Source organism: Manihot esculenta, chromosome 5, assembly GCF_001659605.2.
Source record: "Manihot esculenta cultivar AM560-2 chromosome 5, M.esculenta_v8, whole genome shotgun sequence".
NCBI lineage: Eukaryota > Viridiplantae > Streptophyta > Magnoliopsida > Malpighiales > Euphorbiaceae > Manihot > Manihot esculenta.
In genome coordinates, this window is record NC_035165.2 from 4,682,062 (window position 1) to 4,700,099 (window position 18,038).

General features: G+C 32.2%; 3 protein-coding genes across 5 annotated transcripts; 1 reads left to right on the forward strand and 2 right to left on the reverse strand.

The window, feature by feature from the left end:
- Positions 1-200: 200 nt before the first annotated feature.
- On the reverse strand, positions 201-3,162 carry LOC110616370 (nucleoside diphosphate kinase B). The gene is made up of 4 exons (XM_021758776.2): positions 2,966-3,162; positions 2,498-2,546; positions 962-1,193; positions 201-493 (listed from the first exon to the last, which is right to left on the reverse strand). The coding sequence occupies exons 1-4, from the start codon at positions 3,014-3,016 to the stop codon at positions 379-381; spliced, it is 447 nt and encodes a 148-aa protein (XP_021614468.1). The 5' UTR covers positions 3,017-3,162; the 3' UTR covers positions 201-378.
- A 5,761-nt stretch (positions 3,163-8,923) lies between these two features.
- LOC110614786 (probable WRKY transcription factor 12) lies at positions 8,924-12,075 on the forward strand. Of its 2 annotated transcripts, none has more exons than XM_021756449.2 (4): positions 8,924-9,367; positions 9,629-9,702; positions 10,040-10,204; positions 11,808-12,075. In XM_021756449.2, the coding sequence occupies exons 1-4, from the start codon at positions 9,263-9,265 to the stop codon at positions 11,968-11,970; spliced, it is 507 nt and encodes a 168-aa protein (XP_021612141.1). In that variant the 5' UTR covers positions 8,924-9,262; the 3' UTR covers positions 11,971-12,075. The 2 variants fall into 2 exon arrangements, with proteins under 2 accessions (XP_021612141.1, XP_021612140.1); XM_021756448.2 differs by having other exon boundaries at positions 8,926-9,478.
- A 2,665-nt stretch (positions 12,076-14,740) lies between these two features.
- Positions 14,741-17,638, reverse strand: LOC110614492 (putative FBD-associated F-box protein At5g56700). 2 transcript variants are annotated; one of them, XM_043956968.1, is made up of 4 exons: positions 17,059-17,638; positions 16,254-16,437; positions 16,014-16,175; positions 14,741-15,206 (listed from the first exon to the last, which is right to left on the reverse strand). In XM_043956968.1, the coding sequence occupies exons 1-4, from the start codon at positions 17,262-17,264 to the stop codon at positions 14,907-14,909; spliced, it is 852 nt and encodes a 283-aa protein (XP_043812903.1). In that variant the 5' UTR covers positions 17,265-17,638; the 3' UTR covers positions 14,741-14,906. The 2 variants fall into 2 exon arrangements, with proteins under 2 accessions (XP_043812903.1, XP_021611731.1); XM_021756039.2 differs by having other exon boundaries at positions 16,254-17,638.
- Positions 17,639-18,038: the final 400 nt, after the last annotated feature.

Here is an 18,038-nt window from a genome sequence, read left to right on the forward strand (position 1 = left end):
CCGTCTTACTGACAAAAGAAGTTCTAATTTAATGAGTTTCTTCCTAGTTAATAGAATGCAGATTAACTAGTTAAGTCTTACTACACTAAATAGTAATTTTTCACCATGAATAATTGGTATGATGATGCTTCTCTTTTTCCCCCAATCCATTCTTCCAAACAAATAAAAACGGTGTATAGTAACACCCGAAGCTGCCACTCTAAAAAACTAGAGTCAATGCATTATGATAATTTAACAAGTGCATCTCCACAAAAGCAGTACTAGCTAGTTCATAACAATGTAAAAGCCCCAACTCACCATTTCACAAATGATGAGCAAACATGAAACGTTAGACAGAGACAATGACGGGAAGGAAACAAGAGCTGAAACGCTCAAAATCTACTCGTAGATCCAGGGGTGAAGGCTGCTTGCCCAGCTAACAGGACCTTCAGGGAACCAAAGTGCAATTTCTTTCCTTGCACTCTCAACCGAGTCACTTCCATGAATAACATTTCTGCAGATGTCAAGTAATTTCTCAAATCAGATACGTTAGAAAGAATACAAGCAACTAATAGGAAAATTGTCTTGCATCAACTTGGTAAGAAAATTATTTCTTTAACAAGTTTTTTGGCAGAACTTCAAAGGATCATAAATACAGAATAACAGGAATTTCGCATTTGACTTGAGGAAGAAAAAAAAAAAGAGGCTACTTGACAAGTTCTACAATTGACTACAGAAAACGGTCAAATGAATTCTTGGCATCCAAACAAAGAAACAATGGCATCACAATGACAAATCCATCAACAGTTAAGAATAGACGAACAGATGAAAACACTGGAACTAGAAAACCCAACAACACAAGGTAAATTGATCTATCTACAAATTTCACGAGTATAATAATCCGCAAATCACAAGCACAGAGAAATCCACATATCAGTTAGGTAGCTAATAAATAAACAGAGGAGAAGAAAAAACAACTTGCCTTCCAATGTCAATTGCATAGTCACCACGGATGGTTCCAGGAGCAGAGTCACCAGGGTTGGTGGCTCCAATAATCTTGCGGCCAGTGGTTACTACATTTTTACCCTCCCAAACCATAGCAACAACAGGGCCAGAAATAATGTATTCAACAAGTCCATTGAAGAATGGCTTTGCAGAGAGGTCTGCATAGTGCTGCTCAGCAAAAGTACGCTCCACAGTTATCAGCTTCAAACCTAAATTACAAAGATGCAAAGAAGCTTTAGCTTTATTCCCAGTAGAAACAGAAAGTTATAGATAAAGATAAATACCAATAATTTTATTTTTCTTTTGGTGCCTCTGGACTTCAGCAGAGATAGCATTAATAACTAAATCAATAATCAAACTAGTAACCGAAAGTGTATGAAAACTGATACAGTTTGCTCAAGAAGTCATTAAATTGGATAGCACTGGAGTAAGCCTGGCCAAGGGCCGGTTCCGAACTGTTCGATTCAACTTGCGGATCAAACCAAAATTGGTCTGATTTATGATAGTTCAAAAACAGTTCCAGTTTTTTGACGGTTCCAGTCAAGTTTCAATTTGGTTTACAATGGTTATGGTTTTTACGGTTAAGGTTCTAATCAAGTCCAAATTTCAAATGGTCAATCCAGTTTTGATTTGAATAAAAAAAATATATAGATACAAATTAAACAAAATGTGAAAAAAATAAATATTAAGTATTACTGAATTGATAATTGAATAAACAAGAAAATTGCACAAATGTGTCAATTTGTATAATATAAAAATAAAATAATATTACATTTAAATGGAATAATATTTTTACAATTACAGAAATTAAACTTAATTACTCCCTCCATCACATAATTTTTATACATATTTCTTTTTCGTTGTCCCAAAATTATTGTCCAATTTTATTTTTTAGACTATAATAAAATATAAATTAAATATTATAACCTATTTAATTTTATCTTATTTTCAAAAAACTTTCTTCTCTTAATATTTATAAAATTTAATGTATTTAAGAGAAATATATTTCTTAATATGTGAAAAAAAAAAAAAGCAAAGTAAACAAAAATTATCAGACTGAGTATTTGATATTTTAACTTGTCTATGTATCAATTTTAAGAGGTTTTAGAAATTCAAAATCAAACCATAACAAAACCGGACAGTTGGTTCTGGTTTGGAGGAGGGACCCATAACAGTGGACCGGTCTGGTTCAGGATCTGAAACCAGTTGACCCGTCGGGTCCAGGGTCTGAATTCAGACTCTGGCCAGGTCTACACTGGAGGCCCTCTAAGGGCAACCAAGTGAGAGAAAGGGCAGGAGTTTTGCACAAAAATAAAAGAGGAGAATTGTTAGCCGGCCAATAGAAAAATGTAGGGGTATCTAAAGTAGCTCCTTCTAGCATAAGATATTGGACATAAAAAACGAAACGAGAAAAAAAATCATCAGAACAATAGAATCGTTAGACAATATCACAGAGTTACAATCAGAACAAAGAGAACAAACAAAAATATGAAATATAACAAAAGTTAGTTACCCTTGAGGGAGAAGCCCTTCTTCTCAAATCTGCCGATGATCTCACCAACCTGAAATGAACGCATGAACAAAAATCTTTTAGTATATTGGCCTTTATGGTCTCAACCAGTGATCAACTCAAGAGAAAAACACTACAGTTCATTCTTTTCTTTATTTATTCAAGGAGATAGAAGTTAAAAAACCAAACTTCAGCTCGTATAGTGAAGTTCACTAATCTCAACATATCATTGGTTTTCTATAACCAGCCCTAACCCATGTTTGAAATAAGAAATATATAATCTATCTCCGAAACAAGTATAATATCTTTGAACACTTCAATCAAAACTGATAACCCATTAACCCAATTCAGCTTCACTGTGTGTGTTTAAATGGAAAATGAAATCTTTGTTAGAAAAACAGAAAGCTCAAGTGCTGAATTATAAGGAAATGAGACCATAATCAGAAGTAGAGAAGATGAGTACAAACTTACAAGGCCTCTCTGGACGCCATCAGGCTTGATCATGATGAAAGTTTGCTCCATCTCTTTTGTGGTGCTTTTCGTTTCGGCTTAGACTGGAGATTGAGACTGCGTATCAATATACAGCTACGGAGAAGGGTAATGAGAAGTGCGGCAGTTTTATATGTCCGAAGGAACCCTAATTGCATAAGAATATTCCACTGAGGATCGGACATACATTTTTACCTTTTTTTTTTTTAATTTATTTTCTTTTTCAAACTTGATTGCTTCGATATCCCCTATAACAAAATAGTAAAGTATTTTTAAATTTTAATATTAAAATCTTATTCCATAAAGTAATAATTATCTAAAATTCATTTTTATTATATATATATATGTATAAAATTATATAAATTACTATTTAAAACTTACTCAACCAATTATAAATAAAATTTTATATTGTAATTTTAAATATAAAAATATTAAATTATATTTAAAATAAATTAATAAATAATATGTATGACGTCTCTTTTTATTTATAATTTAATATTCAAATTTTAAATACTAAGGTTTTATCTTATATAAAATATAATAATAATTACCTAAAATTCTATCTCATATAAAATATAATAATAATTACCTAAAATTCCTTTTAATGTATAAAATTATAGTATTACCTAAAATTCCGTTTATTATATAAACTAATATCTAACGATTATTCACTATTTCAACATTGTGTCTAATTAATTTTTTGTATGTGAATTTAAAATTTGAAATATAAAATAATAATTAAATTATTTAAATAAAATAATACATAATTAATAAATTATGTGATAAATATATGTAAAATATAAATAAAATAAAAAAGTAAAAAGACGGAAGATGGATGATAAGATTGAAAAAAAAAATTATTTATATTAATTTGAAAATTTATAATAACAGACAAAAAAAAATAATGGAAGTGAATTGGAGTTCGAAATTTTTTTTTAAAAAAATTAAAATTAAATGATTAATTTAAAAATATAGTAAAATTTAAGCAACTTTAAATCAAAATTACCAATAACTTTTCTTGTGTTATTCAAGTATCTCCCGAACGGGTAAAAAAAAAAAAAAAAAAAAAAAAATCCTTGATTGGGTTATTTTCAGGAAGCCCATTTGATGGCATTCACCCATGAAAGCCCCTTTAAATTGGGTTTCATTCTCCATTGAATTGGGCTTGGGTTTTTGTTTTGTCCAACTTCATTATGAATGGTTTATTGTTTTTTTTTTTTCAAATAAATAAACAAATAAATGGGCCTAACGGTTCATCTCTAATAATATCCATCGCCAACAATCTCCAAATCCAATGGAGAAAGAAAAGAAATTTAAGAAACATTAACACATCTTAAAAGAAAAAGAAAATTATATACAACTGAATTCATATTGTAGACAAAAGAAAATTAATTAGCTCAGAATTATTAAATAATTATTTAAGCCTGTTTTGATGAGTGTTTGTCAGCATAAGCTCTCCCCTATTATCCTAATGTGGAATCACACCTTCACAAGAATGGAACTTCCTTTCTTATTTGATTTTTTAAAAATTAATTTAACATATAGAAAAATGTTAAAAGTTGCTCATTCATTAAGTAAAATTGAAAAATGGGTCTCCTAAAAAATAAATTAAAAAAATTATTAGTGTGGTATGGTATGATTCAGGTAAAGAAGAGAGGAGAGATGGCATATAAAGCAGATTGTTGAATATTATTATATATGAAAATGGTTTAGGCAAAAGCATATTTCGATATTCGACCCATTTCAATGTTGAATTGTCAGGCACTGATCATCACAATCTTTGAATTCAAATTCATCAATTCCATCGGATCTCTTCTTATTTTAGCTACTTGTTCATCATTGAATTTTATTAAAAAAGAAAATGATATATAAGCTATTACTTTTAAAACCCAAGAAGAATTGAAATCCATCAATACCCAAGAAGAATTGAAATTCAATTGGCTGAATTGGAAACAGAAAGATGAAATGGGAAAGGTTGGTGAGGATTGTGAAGGCTCATCAGCTGTAAGATCGACGTTCAAATTAAGAGAGCAAGCATATATATGATACATAATCCAAAATGATAAAAAAAAAAAAAAAAGTATAAAAGAAGAGTAGAATTAGAGACAATTAAGAGTGGGATCCACCTCACTCTATAGGCTATGATGAAATTTGGAAGATTGTAGAAGTTGATTGAGAGGTAATGATTATTGCATGGAATTCACCACATATACTGCCTTTGCCTTCAAATATATAATCTTTTCTTTGGAGGAGAGATTATTCATTACACTTTTGAACTTGTTCATTTTTAGAAATGATGAAGCTGTCGGATCCGTAGGTAAGCTTATTGCTTTTTCTTCTATTTCACACCCCCCCACTGTTCTCTGCTAGCTATCTGTTGCTTCATTTCTTGCTTATGGGTCCAATTATCTCCTCACCTCTCATTCACCATAACTACATTCCACCAGGCATCACGGGGCCACTGCCACTGCCACTGCTCAACAATCTAATTCCAGATCTAAAATCCCTTGCATCCAAAACCCTAATAATATGGGAGCTTATGCACAGCAGAAGACTGAACCTTAAATAATGAGGGAGGAAGAGGAAAGTTTTATTTATTTATTTATTAAAAATAATAGCTATCTATATAGGCAGTGTCCTGTTTGTATATATCATGTAAGAAGACAAGAGTGATATCTGATTGTTGAGCTGACATGTTTTGCAATTATTATCATCTACAGAAGCAGTCACTTAAACTTGTCACCCATTTGCATTTCTTAACAATTCCATCTTCCTTTGCTTTCTCCTTTCACCTTCCGTTTGGTTTTTGTCCTAATGATGTTTCTCATATAGATACCTCATGCTAACCGATGAAGATGGTTAATTAATAACTTGGAATTTTTATGACTTGATCTGGGTTTGTTTGGAAAACCCTAAAAAGAAAAAAACAAGAACGAGAAGGGACCCCCGAGAGCTCTGTGAAATCAACGTCGAACTAAGCCCTAAGGGCTAAGCAGTGGATGAGTTATTGGCTTAAAGTTCCCCACACGTTGCCTATTTCCATGTGATAATGTATATGAGAGACAGGCAGCAAGAGATGTTGGCCAGTATTTGAGATGCACTTGAATGCTTAAAGATGCTGGCCCCGGATGAATATATATATATATATATATAAGCCAATTTATTAAGAATTATTAATTCCATGTAGAGATGAGGTGACATATTCAGATCAAGGAATTGGAATTTTAAGTTCAGCCATTATAATTCAACCATTATAATTAGGTTGCATGTATGAAAGTCATCGTGCTCAAGTATAGCATTAGACTTTGTGATGAACTCCCAATATTTTCTAAGTTTTTGGGTGTTGCTTGTACTCGAGGCAGTTGATTAAGACGCAGTAGACCAGCGACGGCCGACAGTCCAATTTCAGATCAATATGAAATTAAATTAATTTATTTTAAAATTGAAAATGATAAAAAAAATGGGTTATCAAAATTAATATTGACTTGGATTAAAATTAGCAAGCTTGTGTGCACTGAATATCTCCTTTCTGTTCATGCTAATAGTTTGTATTCTTTCACTCGAGTGTTCATATACACAGGTGAACCTATCAATCTTTTCATATATAAATGCATTTTGATTTTGACAGGCTTGAAGCTCTTGTACCCGTTCATTTTTTTCCTATTTTGTCGGCTCAAAAGGTTCAGAAATAGCTAGCTTTCCTGTTGAAATCTTCATCAGTTGAAGTTGCTACTCAAAATTTTCGGCAGAAATCTTTTGACTTGGGCAGGAAATGTTTTTGAAATTAGATGTCTTGTTTCATTTTTCAAGGTTATAGAAAAAGAAAGGAAAATATCCGACTCCAGACCCACCAAATAGAAGAATAAAAAAAAATGATGTCTTGAAATGAATTATGATCTCATTTAGCTGAAGGGCTGTATATATAAGTAAGCTAGAATTTTGTATATGTAGACTAAAAGTCAAAGATGTAGATTACGTAGAAGCCAGAGCTTCGACAATTTTCATGAAGATTACAATTCATACATATTTGGGTTGAGGATTATTTCTTTAGAGGTAGAAAGGAATGTGAGAAAACTAGAGTTTCTGTTGTTGTTGGGGGTGTTGAAAGAGAGAGAGTTTGTTGCTGTTGTTGGTATTGTGGGGGAAGTTGGCGGGGGCTTTTCAGTTTTCACAGAGACTATAGGTGAAGTAACAGGTGAGAGTGAGTGGAAAGGGAGGCGAGTATGATAGCCAGCTAGCTAGTTTCCAATTCATTTCTCTTTTTTTGGGGGAGGTTTTGCTCCGAGTGGAGATACAGAGAGAGAGAGATTCATATGTATATATTGGAATACGATTTGGCAGGATTTGAGAGGCTCTTTGCTTTTCTTTCTTTTCAACTTGTGTAGACATTTGGACATAGATGGAAGTTTTCATGTGCCCCACCACTCATTGCCCCCCTAGACCTTGCTCATTTTCATTCCCAATTTCCTTCACTTTTTAATACATTCTCCTTTACACCACGTTTGAATGGAGGCAAAATGAAAAAGGATGAAAATTTTAGAGCAAAATTTTCATTTATTGAAAGGAAAATAAATTTTTGTAAAGTGAGAGGAAATGTTTGAAATTACAAAAACACACCTATAATTTGTAGAATTTTATTTTAAGTACATAAAGATAAAATTATAATTTCAACAGTAACTTTCCTTTCAATGTTATGCATTTACGTACCGGAAATCACTGATGCAATGTAATAAATCTTATGGTTTGGCAAAAAAGAAAAAGCTGAAGAGATAAAAGTGCAATTATTATCCAACCCCACATCGTAGCCGGTGAAGAAATTGTAGTAGTAGAATCGGCGGCGGTCCTCTCTATAGCCAGTGGTTTTCTGATCAATTTCGGTTATAGTGGAGGGCAGACAGCGTAGGAAAGCAAATTAGGACATTAGCAGGCACCAGCCTTGTCTCCATATACCCATGTCATGCTTGGAATATAATGTTTTTGCGTGTTAAGATGGCATTATAAATATGCTCAATGAAAAACACGCAATAACATATTTAATTTAATTTAATCATTTTTGTTTAAAAAGAATTCAGTTTTTTATTAAAAATAATTTATTTAATTTTTTTTAATTTTAGTCAGTGTAAATAATAACTTATTCGTTGTTGTTAATTAAGATACATTAGGAAGATTTAAAATTCAATCCTTAATAATAAATAATGTTAATGTTACAGTGCATTTCCTTAAACATTTCCCTTGAAATTAAATTAAACTCTTTCATAAATATAGGAACATACATACTCAATTATTTTCTGATCATAAATTTTTCTACAAAGGAAGTTAAAGAAATTTGGTATAATCAATTAACTATTAAAAATTGGTTGACGTATCATATTTGAATTCCACCGATTAAAATAGAGGAATAATCTGAAAATATAGAATTATTATTGTAAAAAAATATAAAATTAATTTTCTGAAAATTTATTAGATAAAAATTATTTTAGACCGTATTTATAAATGTATCTGACTAAATATGAGAAGTTTAAGATTCTACTCTTCCAATCCCTGATCTCCGTTTAAAAAAAAATTCATCCTAGACTATTTTACAATTCCTTAGCTTTGCTTTATTTTTTCCTCTCTTAGAACAAACCCTCGTGTAACAAAACTAATTGAATTTAATTTTCAAATTTAATTAATTTTATTTGAATCTGATTTTATTTAGACTTGATTTAATTAATTTATTTAATTAATAATTTAATTTTAGTTATTAAATATAGAGCAAAGTCATATCGAATGAAAATAATTAAGCTATATAGGTATTAATATATGAAAAATAATTTTATTATGATATTTTAAATTAAAGAGATGAATATAATTAAAACTAATCGGATAAACATCATGTCTACAGAAAACAACAGAAGTTGAGAGTAAGAAAATAAATTCCCAGTCCTTTATTTTGAAGTACACAGCAAAATATTCCCTTAATTATTTGGTGCTACTGTGGATTTGTATGTATGTATTGTGTTAGTTTATGGGCGAGAGAGAGAGCGCAGAGAAGTGGCTGTGGCAGTCTTATTTTCTCTAAACAATCCTGAGAAAATGAGAAAAATTAATAATTTCCTGGAAACATTCCATTCGACGTTTACTTGTTGACCGGACTAGACTCTTCAGCGTGTGCAAAACAAGCGCAGATCTTTCTACAACGGCACGACCAATTGGTTCGCTGCTGACACACATGCACCCAACCCAATAAGGAGGAGCAACTACTGATCAAAACCAACAATTATAAGGAAACTTGAAACGATGGAAGGAGGTGAAAGAGAAGTTCCAAATTACGAGCTACAGGTCTCCTTCACCACGCCACAAGCAATCCATGAGATGGGATTTGTACAATTTGAAGAAAACCAGGTTTTGAGCTTTTTGGCTCCTTCACACTCACACCACTCTTCTCATATGTCTCAACCTCTTAATACTTCAACTGCCAATACCCATATGGGATTCAGTACTCATAACGATCAGGTTGGTTAGATTCTTTGCAAAATTCTGATAAAACAGAGATTAGGGTAGTTTTTTTATATAGATACTAAGATTCTGTTGCTTTTCCTGGTATTTGTTTATGGACTCACTGGTCAATCTTTTGTATTTTATTCTTGTTATGGAAAATTTTAGGTGGGAACATCGGATCCAAAGACTACTGTTGAAGAGAACTGCACTGGTAGTGCTAACGATGGCAACAATTCTTGGTATTCTTCTTCTCCTTTCTCTTATTGTTTTCTCTTTCTCTCTCGAAAACATAACAATATCCAAGAAAATATTCTTCAAGGTATAAGTTCAACAGAATCTAAGGAGATCTACCCACATGTACTTGGAAGAGATTGCTTTCTGTTCATCCATAGTGTCCTCTCTCTCTCTCTCTCTCTCTAAAGTGCTTGACTTGTGTAAAAGTTTTTGATAGACATTGATCTCAGATCCACGAGTCCACCAACAGATCTATCTTTTTTCTGTATCTAATCTGTGTTCACTTTCATTTCCCCAACTCTCCGATACAAAAAGCCTGAAGATTTGAAAATTTTTTGTTAGGTGGAGGAGCTCATCATCTTCAGACAAAAGCAAGGTGAAAGTAAGGAGAAAACTTAGGGAACCAAGATTCTGTTTTCAAACTAGAAGTGATGTGGATGTGCTTGATGATGGTTACAAATGGAGAAAATATGGCCAGAAAGTAGTAAAAAATAGCCTTCATCCAAGGTAACCATTCCATTTGCTTTCAGATTCATCTATGCATGCCTACAAATATCTCAACTGGGTAAACAACGTATATAGATGTAACTCAGATTAGATTTCATGCAATGCTTTGATAATTTAGCCCTAATTATCTTCTTTATTACATTAAAAAAGTGGGTTTCGTGTAACCAAAAAAAAAAAAAAAAAGAAAGAAAGAAAGAAAGAAAGAAAGAGTGGGTTTCATATGGAAGTACGAGCTTACGTGCAGCTTGTTAAATTTTTTAATAACAATAATAATATATTAATAATAATGACAATACTTCATTACAAGATTACAAACTCTTCGAAGCAATGATGCGTAATAATTTCGTTCAAAGCTATCAGCAAGTTGAAGAGAATATTAAAGTACAGTGTGTCAGCCATTTCGGGCTTCTTTTAATCATCGAAATTCTCTGAGAAAATTATTTTCCTCTTACACTCGGATACCGTGCTTGCCTTGTTCCTACACCTTTCTAGCTACCTAATTTCATATTTACACAAATTGCTCAACTTTTCTGAACTACAAGCCATTTCCAAACTGTCAACTTAAATTTCTTACTGACAATCTACTTGTAGGCACTTCAATATCTTGGGAAGACTTTCTGATTGTAAATTCTGACAAAGATTCATTCTAGTTTGGAGCTTAAACCCTACAATAATAAATTTGATATAGCAGTTGTATATGGGTTTGTTGAGTTAAGTCACATTCAGTTACTAGGCTATATGTATGGTAGCCTGCTATAGCTAGAGGTGTCAAAGGTCTGAGATAGTTCAGCAAAACCCTCAACTCAAGAGCTTGAAGGCTACTCCCAGTGTATGAAAATGCTAATGTATTAGAGATAATTTGAGCTTCTTTGGTTTTGTAAAGCAGTGATGGTAGAAAATATCAGTTGTCAGATTGGCAAAATGCCATGTAAATTGAGTTCACAGATAAAGATTAAGCTTAACTATGCACTTGATGACTGCAACTGCTCTCAGGGTTCATGTAGTGAATATTGAAAAAAATTTTGATAGGGTAATAGAAAATGAAAATTTGATATTGATTTGGGAATACTAAAGATTGATCATGATGGTACGTTTTAGCAAGACATATGAGTATACAGATGTCCAATGTTATTGCTGTTACTTTGAAGCCAAGTAATCAGCCTAACCAAAATTAAAGGTTTGAACTTTGAAACATTAGGTAGTAAAATCCAAATTAAACACTGCATAATTAAGATCTTTATTTATTTAACATATTTCCAATGCAATCTCTCTTCTGTGATAGATTGATCTTTGAAAATTCTCATAATATATTTGATAATTTAAATGGGAATTTGAAATGTTTCCCATTAAAATCAATGAATCGTTTTTCTAATAGCACTTTACTTTCAGAACAAATGAAAGAATTGTAAATGATGCAATCGTTTTTCTTAATCTTAATCAGTTCTCTTATTACTAATTTGAATTGATAACATTGTTAGTTAACCTTTTTCTTTCTTATGTTACATATTTATATGCTAGTCACATTAGTCATGATTAACTCATAAACTTTTGCTAGAAAATGACAACTAAAAGCTCAAGGTTTTCTATTGTTTTGGAGTGACAGAAGTTACTATCGGTGTACACATAATAATTGTCGAGTGAAGAAGAGAGTTGAACGATTGTCTGAAGATTGTCGAATGGTGATAACAACCTATGAAGGTAGACACAACCACTCTCCAAGTGATGACTCAAATTCATCTGAACATGAATGCTTTACCTCTTTCTAATAGTTTAATTATTAGACAAGAATTACAACGTTTGTAATTTAACGTAATGTATGTATCAGCTTGGGACAATATTTGTCTTTCTGAGTTTGTAAGTGGCTTTTTCTCCCTCTTCGTTTTAATTTTGAGAAACCCATTTGGAAAATCCAAAAGGCAAGTCCCATTGTAGAGAAGCACTTGTCTAACTTCCTTTCCATATGGGATTGGCCACTAGTTTAAGCAAACTTATTGAATTTAGCTCGCACCACGTTAAGCTAATACTTGGGTTGATACAGTTACAAAACTTTATTTGCGAGATTTGCTTTCGTCAAATTGAATTTCTTCTAGTTGTGTCCACCGTAAAATCGTTGTTGTAATTTTTGCTGCTAGCAACCTTAGAATGCAATCTTTTTATAGATAAAGGAAAAATCTAACTTTTTGAATAAGAAGGCATCATCATCAACATCATCACAAGGAACATACTTAATATAGTAAGATTTAGAATAAAAGCAGCAGTCTTTTGTTTTTTTTTTTTTTTTGAAAAAAAAACAGTGAAGAATAAGGACAAGTATATAAGTTATATTATTTTTAACTTGTTAAATTAGACCCACATAATGTCTGGATGGCGGCAGCAAGTACCTGTACTTTGGGCCTGATCAGCGACCAATGACCACGCGTCGCAGCCGCTACCGAGCGAGGAATATATGAGAAATAGAATGAAATGAAGGAAAGAAAACCGATTCTGGTTTTTGTTGTTTAGGGAAGTTTTGGAGGCAGTCATACTCATACCGTTGTGTCTTTGGGAGGTTTTTGCTATGGACGTGTGGTAGGAAAAAAAAATGCAAAACATTTTAACCAAAGAAAAAATGAAAAACAATGGAGTCTCAAGGGTAAGAGTCATGTGTAGAGGAAAGTACAAAATTCATTTATTCACTCCTATCAAATTCAATATTTTCAGATTTTAAAATTTGCAAAAGTAATGGACTAGTTTTAAACACTCCTAATTGAAAAGCACATTAAAGAAAAAATAGAGGATTGTCTAAGATTTATTTTGCTCATGGATATGTAGCTTATTTATTTTATACTTCTTTTCTCTCATAAAAGATATATTTTTTTCATCCATCTCAAATTATATACTCTCCTTTTCCAAAAATATTGACAAATAGTAATTTTCACATAAAGTTAATCTAATTAAAATAACAATTTTATATTTTAAAATACATTCAAACTAAAATTCAAACCTAGGGAAAGACGCTAAACAGGTTTTAGAAACAAAGAGCAGTCTAAAAGGAAGGCCTTGACTTGTTCTTTTAGAGCTGCTGTTGTGATCTGTACTTACAAACAATTACATGAATTCTTATCCTACAATGCTTTTTTCTGGTATGGAGTTTTATTTTTGCATGGTATTTCTTCTTTGCTTTAAACCAAATTTGGAAGGGAAAAGAAAAGATCTAACGTTTCAAGCAATAATGGCAAACAAGAAGACTCGAATCAAATTGCAGGAGTCAAGGCAAATAAGGCAAAAACAAATGAATTGATGTGTAACTGGGCGAATTGGCTGAAGAAGATAAATCATAAATGCATACTTTAATGAAAACTGACCAAGAGTTTTATCTTTGTACGTATTTTGAAGTCCTTTTATCAGTGCAGTCTACTCAAGCAAGTGAAAATACACGTATCCTAGAGAGCAAAGGTTGTGCAAATATAGGACCAGTAAACTCGAAAGATGCTAAATTGGCAACCAACCTTACTTCTTCCTCTTGCGTAAGCCATAATCATTATAATAAAAAATGTACCCAGATTGCAAATTGGTTGAAGAAATATCAAGGGCCTTGATATATAAACTCACCATTCTCAAGGCCTAAATTTTCAAAGGACATGACAATCTGAAATGCGTTTTTGAGCCAAGTCATAATCCAATAACTTAACTAGTGCTGCTTTAAGAAATAGAAGTCGCCTGAACCCAGCAACGACAGGCAGCTCATGAAGAACACATAAGAATAGGTTCAACTTCAGCACACATATGAAACCTCATTCAATAGTTAGTCTCATAAATGACTTCAAATCTATTGAACTTAAACTCATTGATTTTATTTTTCCCTCTTTTTAGTGCTTATAATAGTCACCATTTTATTTAAGCAAAATTACATGTAGGACCTCATATAGAATCTAATCTCATCTTCACCCTTCCTTATTTTCTCATCCTTCATTTTTTATTCACGTGTTGCGCCAGTTCATGACAATAGAATTTGACTCAAATTTACATAGTTTAGTTGCTACTTGCTACCTTATGATGGAAATTTATACATTCTAATCAAACTGAACTCAAGACTCATTTGCAGCCCTAGTAAATTCGGATATTTCACCATACAAGATATTACCTAATTGATTCAAAGAGAGAAAAGATTGTCTATAGCGAAGAATAATTGATATGATGAAAAAGAAAACAAGTAAAAGATAATTGTAAAAAGAAAAGAACAAAAACACCCATGAACCTGTACTCGCTAGTGCAACAAATACATTGCTTCTGGACTAAAAAGCTCAACTAATCACAACAATTTATCTTCCCTGCTTGACTGATGATTCTGTTTTCTCGGTCAAGCCAGTTGATTATGGCCCCATGATTATTTATTTCCTAGTTTTTGGGGTAGGTGTCCACATGCATGGTCTTACCGCATTTCAAAAGATTTAGAATAATAAATACTAAGAAGTTACATAATGATAACAAGTGATGTCGTGACTGTGAGTCGTCCCAGCCCAACTGCAATTTCTCAAAACACAAACATTCCAGAAGTTGTATAATTGTTTTTAAGCATTAAGTAAAAGTTTAGAAACTCAATTGTATGATCAACTACAATGCTCAAAGTAGCTACGGCAATAGAATAATGAACTAATAACCACAATAATAAATAGTTTCTACAGTTGATGATTAGGTAATTACAAACTTGATTCACATGGAGTTAAATAAACGAGTTTCCTAATGGTTCTGGCTCAAGAAATATTATTGCAACAGTAGATGAGGCTCTTGGAAATGTCATTATTGTCATTGCCTTCAGTATTATTTCTATTGGCTTTTTCAGATTCATGGACCAAGTAATGGTTATCCTTTCAAGTACCAGTCCATTTTCTAGTACGAACTTTACGAATTCAAGTCCATTATCCTGACCTTCAAAGTTGCTAATCTCCACTGTCTTGAGATGATACGACAAACATGTAACAGCCTCATCCTCTGGTTGCCAGTCATCCTTCCAATCAGATGTCTAAAAGCAAAAGCACAAAACTGTATTTTATGGAGATTGAAAAAATACAGATAAAATAAACAATCCAGACACTCATCCCTCAGTTCCACTAGTTATCAAATCATTTCTAGAATACTTTGCATGTCATTGTGAAGTTGACATAGGTAAAATGAAACAAAATACATTCACTTTTAGAGACTGAGAAATTCACAATTAGGAGGGGAAAGAAAGTGAATATAAAAGGCATTGCTTCTTTGGTTGCTTCCTTAGGCGACTTAGACAAGTGAACTAGATCAGATTTGCAGCATCAAGGATGCAATTTGAATGCCTTAAAGTGCCACTGCTGCTAGTGCAAGTCCTTTTATGCAGATGTAACAACAAACCGTTGAATGCATTTCATCTGGCTCAGATTCTTTAGGTTACCAGTATTTCACAAACCATAAAGTACAAACTGTTTGTGCAAGCCAATCAATTAAATGCAAAACTCCAAGCATCCAACACAAATAGTGTTAAAAGAATGCAGTTTAATCATAATGATATATAACAAGAATATATCTTGATCATAATAAATAAATTACTGTTGATTTAAGACACATTCTGTAATCACATGAATAACCAAAACATATAGATTTAAATTAACAACTCAAACTATATTGCAAAGGATTAGTTGGAGACATGAAAAGGAAGCCTGGGTCAACAAAAGCAGTGCTTTTAGATGTTTTAGATTATATTAGAAGTTCAAAGAGCAATAAGGAGGAATGCTAGGCTCTATGGCTCAAACTTTATTTTGTTGGTATTCAATAAAAGCATGCACTGTAAGATTTTTACCATAAAGTCAATATGAAGGGCTTTCAGATTTGGTGAGTTCTTGAGTAAATGGATGATAACTTGCAGATGGCGTTTATCAGTGCCAGCATTTAGCTTGAGGAGCTTTAGATTACAAAATGGTGCAGGGATACATACCGGTCCATTAAGTACAGAGCACAGAAGCTGGAGCAGAATAAAAAAAGAAAAATTAATGAGAAAATCTCAATGTAGGATAGATACAATAAAGAGAAAATTACATACCTCCAAGAAAATCATGGATAGTTTCATGACCTCTGCATTATAGAATCCTCCAATGAATTTACACATTAGATAACCTAGTCCTTTTAAAGATCCTTTTTCAAAACCATTCACCAAATGTATATATACATTAATTATACATAACGGATCTTGCAGAATATAGTCTCGAGCCACAGGACCCATGTACCTGAAAGATAAAAGGTTTGGAGCAAAAACTTTTAGTACAGTCTGCCGTAAACCATCATCACCAGCATCATCCAACTCGAGATTTTCTATAGTCAAAGTCTTCAGCTTTGTAGCATAAATATCAAGCACCTTGATATTGTCATAAACACACCTCTGCAAAACCAAAATTTCAAGAACTGGGCAACCCAAGAAAAGTAGTCTAGCCAAACCATCATTTGAAAATCTCAACGACACGAGATGCAACGAAGTGAGCTTATTAAAAACCATTGTTTTGGGGATTTCAAGTACGTGGTTAAATAAGTTCAACTTCAATGCCGTCAAATATTTTGAGGAACCGATACTATGAGGCAACAGGAATGCTCCTTCAGGGCATAAAGACAAATCAAGCTCACGAACATTATGGCTTATCACAACATCAATCCACTTATCGACCCATTTATTGCAGAAATTAAAACTAGAGAGACGGAACCTCTTAATGTCACTTCCATCTCTAAAAGACAAAACACAGGTTACAAAGTTGGTGAATTTCTCGCTGAACTCACGTTGATACCAGAATTTAATATGACGTGACCAAAAATAACAGTGATCAAATTCAAGGTAACCCAGTGAGGTCCACAAGTACCTCCATCGCTTAGACAACACACTAGTCTTGACGGCATCAATAGTTTGCAGAAACGAGAGTATCAGGTGAAGGATTGCGTCAGGCAAATTACTGATTCTGTCAACGGCACCACCGGATTTCTTCGACGCCTTATGTCTTTTAACAGGAAGAATATCCAGATTCTTTGTTTCCATAGCTAAGACATGACAGTCGTTTGGCTGGGGCATTTTGTCGAACAGCTGATATACACAAGAGAGCGTGACATGTAAATGACGCTAGTACGAACGCCAGTACTATCGGTGTGAAACAGAACTAAAATGGGTTTGGGCTTGAGACGGTAGTTAGATTTAGCACAAGATTTTTGTCCGAAAAGAGTTGGTATGCAATGCATGATGAACATTTAGAAATGGTAGAAGGCAGAGTTGACAGCCCATTACCCGGGGTTTTAGGGATTGGGTCTTTAAAAAAATAATAATTGCGAAATGGAGCGTGGGAAACTTATTTATGAAATTGGAGTTTGATCTAGTAAAAATTTGATCTACCAACTGTTATGCTACGATCGAAAAGTTCGGCAGAATTTTTCTTTCAATTTTTTTTTTTAAAAGCCTGATTTTAATTGAAAGCTTGCCACGCGGTAAGCTTCCTTATTATTAAAAAAAAAATTATTATGATAAAGGTAATATATTTTATATTATAATAAAATATATTTTTATTATAATATATATAATATAAAATTGAAATATTTTTATATTAACATAAAATGTATTATATAAAATATTTTTAATATTATATTATAAAAAATAAGGAGTACTAAAAAAATATAATAACTATATTGATAAATATGTTATTGATGTTATATATGACAAAATTAATATGTATAAAAATAAAATATTATTTATTTATAAAAAATTATGCTATAAATATTTTATTGCAGGGTCATGAGAAATAATTGATAAATAGTTTTTATATTTTTTATAGTATTTCTTATTTTTTATAATATA

Bases quoted from the DNA above. Each gene is read 5' to 3' on its own strand.
- LOC110616370 (XM_021758776.2), bottom strand. From the start codon at position 3,016: ATGGAGCAAACTTTCATCATGATCAAGCCTGATGGCGTCCAGAGAGGC. The intron at 1,194-2,497 runs GTAACTAACTTT...TTTGTAATTTAG, and splicing joins GAAGGGCTTCTCCCTCAAGG to GTTTGAAGCTGATAACTGTG. The intron at 494-961 runs GCAAGTTGTTTT...TGACATCTGCAG, and splicing joins TATGCAATTGACATTGGAAG to AAATGTTATTCATGGAAGTG.
- LOC110614786 (XM_021756448.2), top strand. From the start codon at position 9,263: ATGGAAGGAGGTGAAAGAGAAGTTCCAAATTACGAGCTACAGGTCTCC. The intron at 9,479-9,628 runs GTTGGTTAGATT...GGAAAATTTTAG, and splicing joins TCAGTACTCATAACGATCAG to GTGGGAACATCGGATCCAAA. The intron at 10,205-11,807 runs GTAACCATTCCA...TTGGAGTGACAG, and splicing joins AAAAATAGCCTTCATCCAAG to AAGTTACTATCGGTGTACAC.
- LOC110614492 (XM_021756039.2), bottom strand. From the start codon at position 17,264: ATGCCCCAGCCAAACGACTGTCATGTCTTAGCTATGGAAACAAAGAAT. The intron at 16,176-16,253 runs GTATGTAATTTT...ATTCTGCTCCAG, and splicing joins TATCCATGATTTTCTTGGAG to CTTCTGTGCTCTGTACTTAA. The intron at 15,207-16,013 runs GTAAAAATCTTA...TTTTGCTTTTAG, and splicing joins CCCTTCATATTGACTTTATG to ACATCTGATTGGAAGGATGA.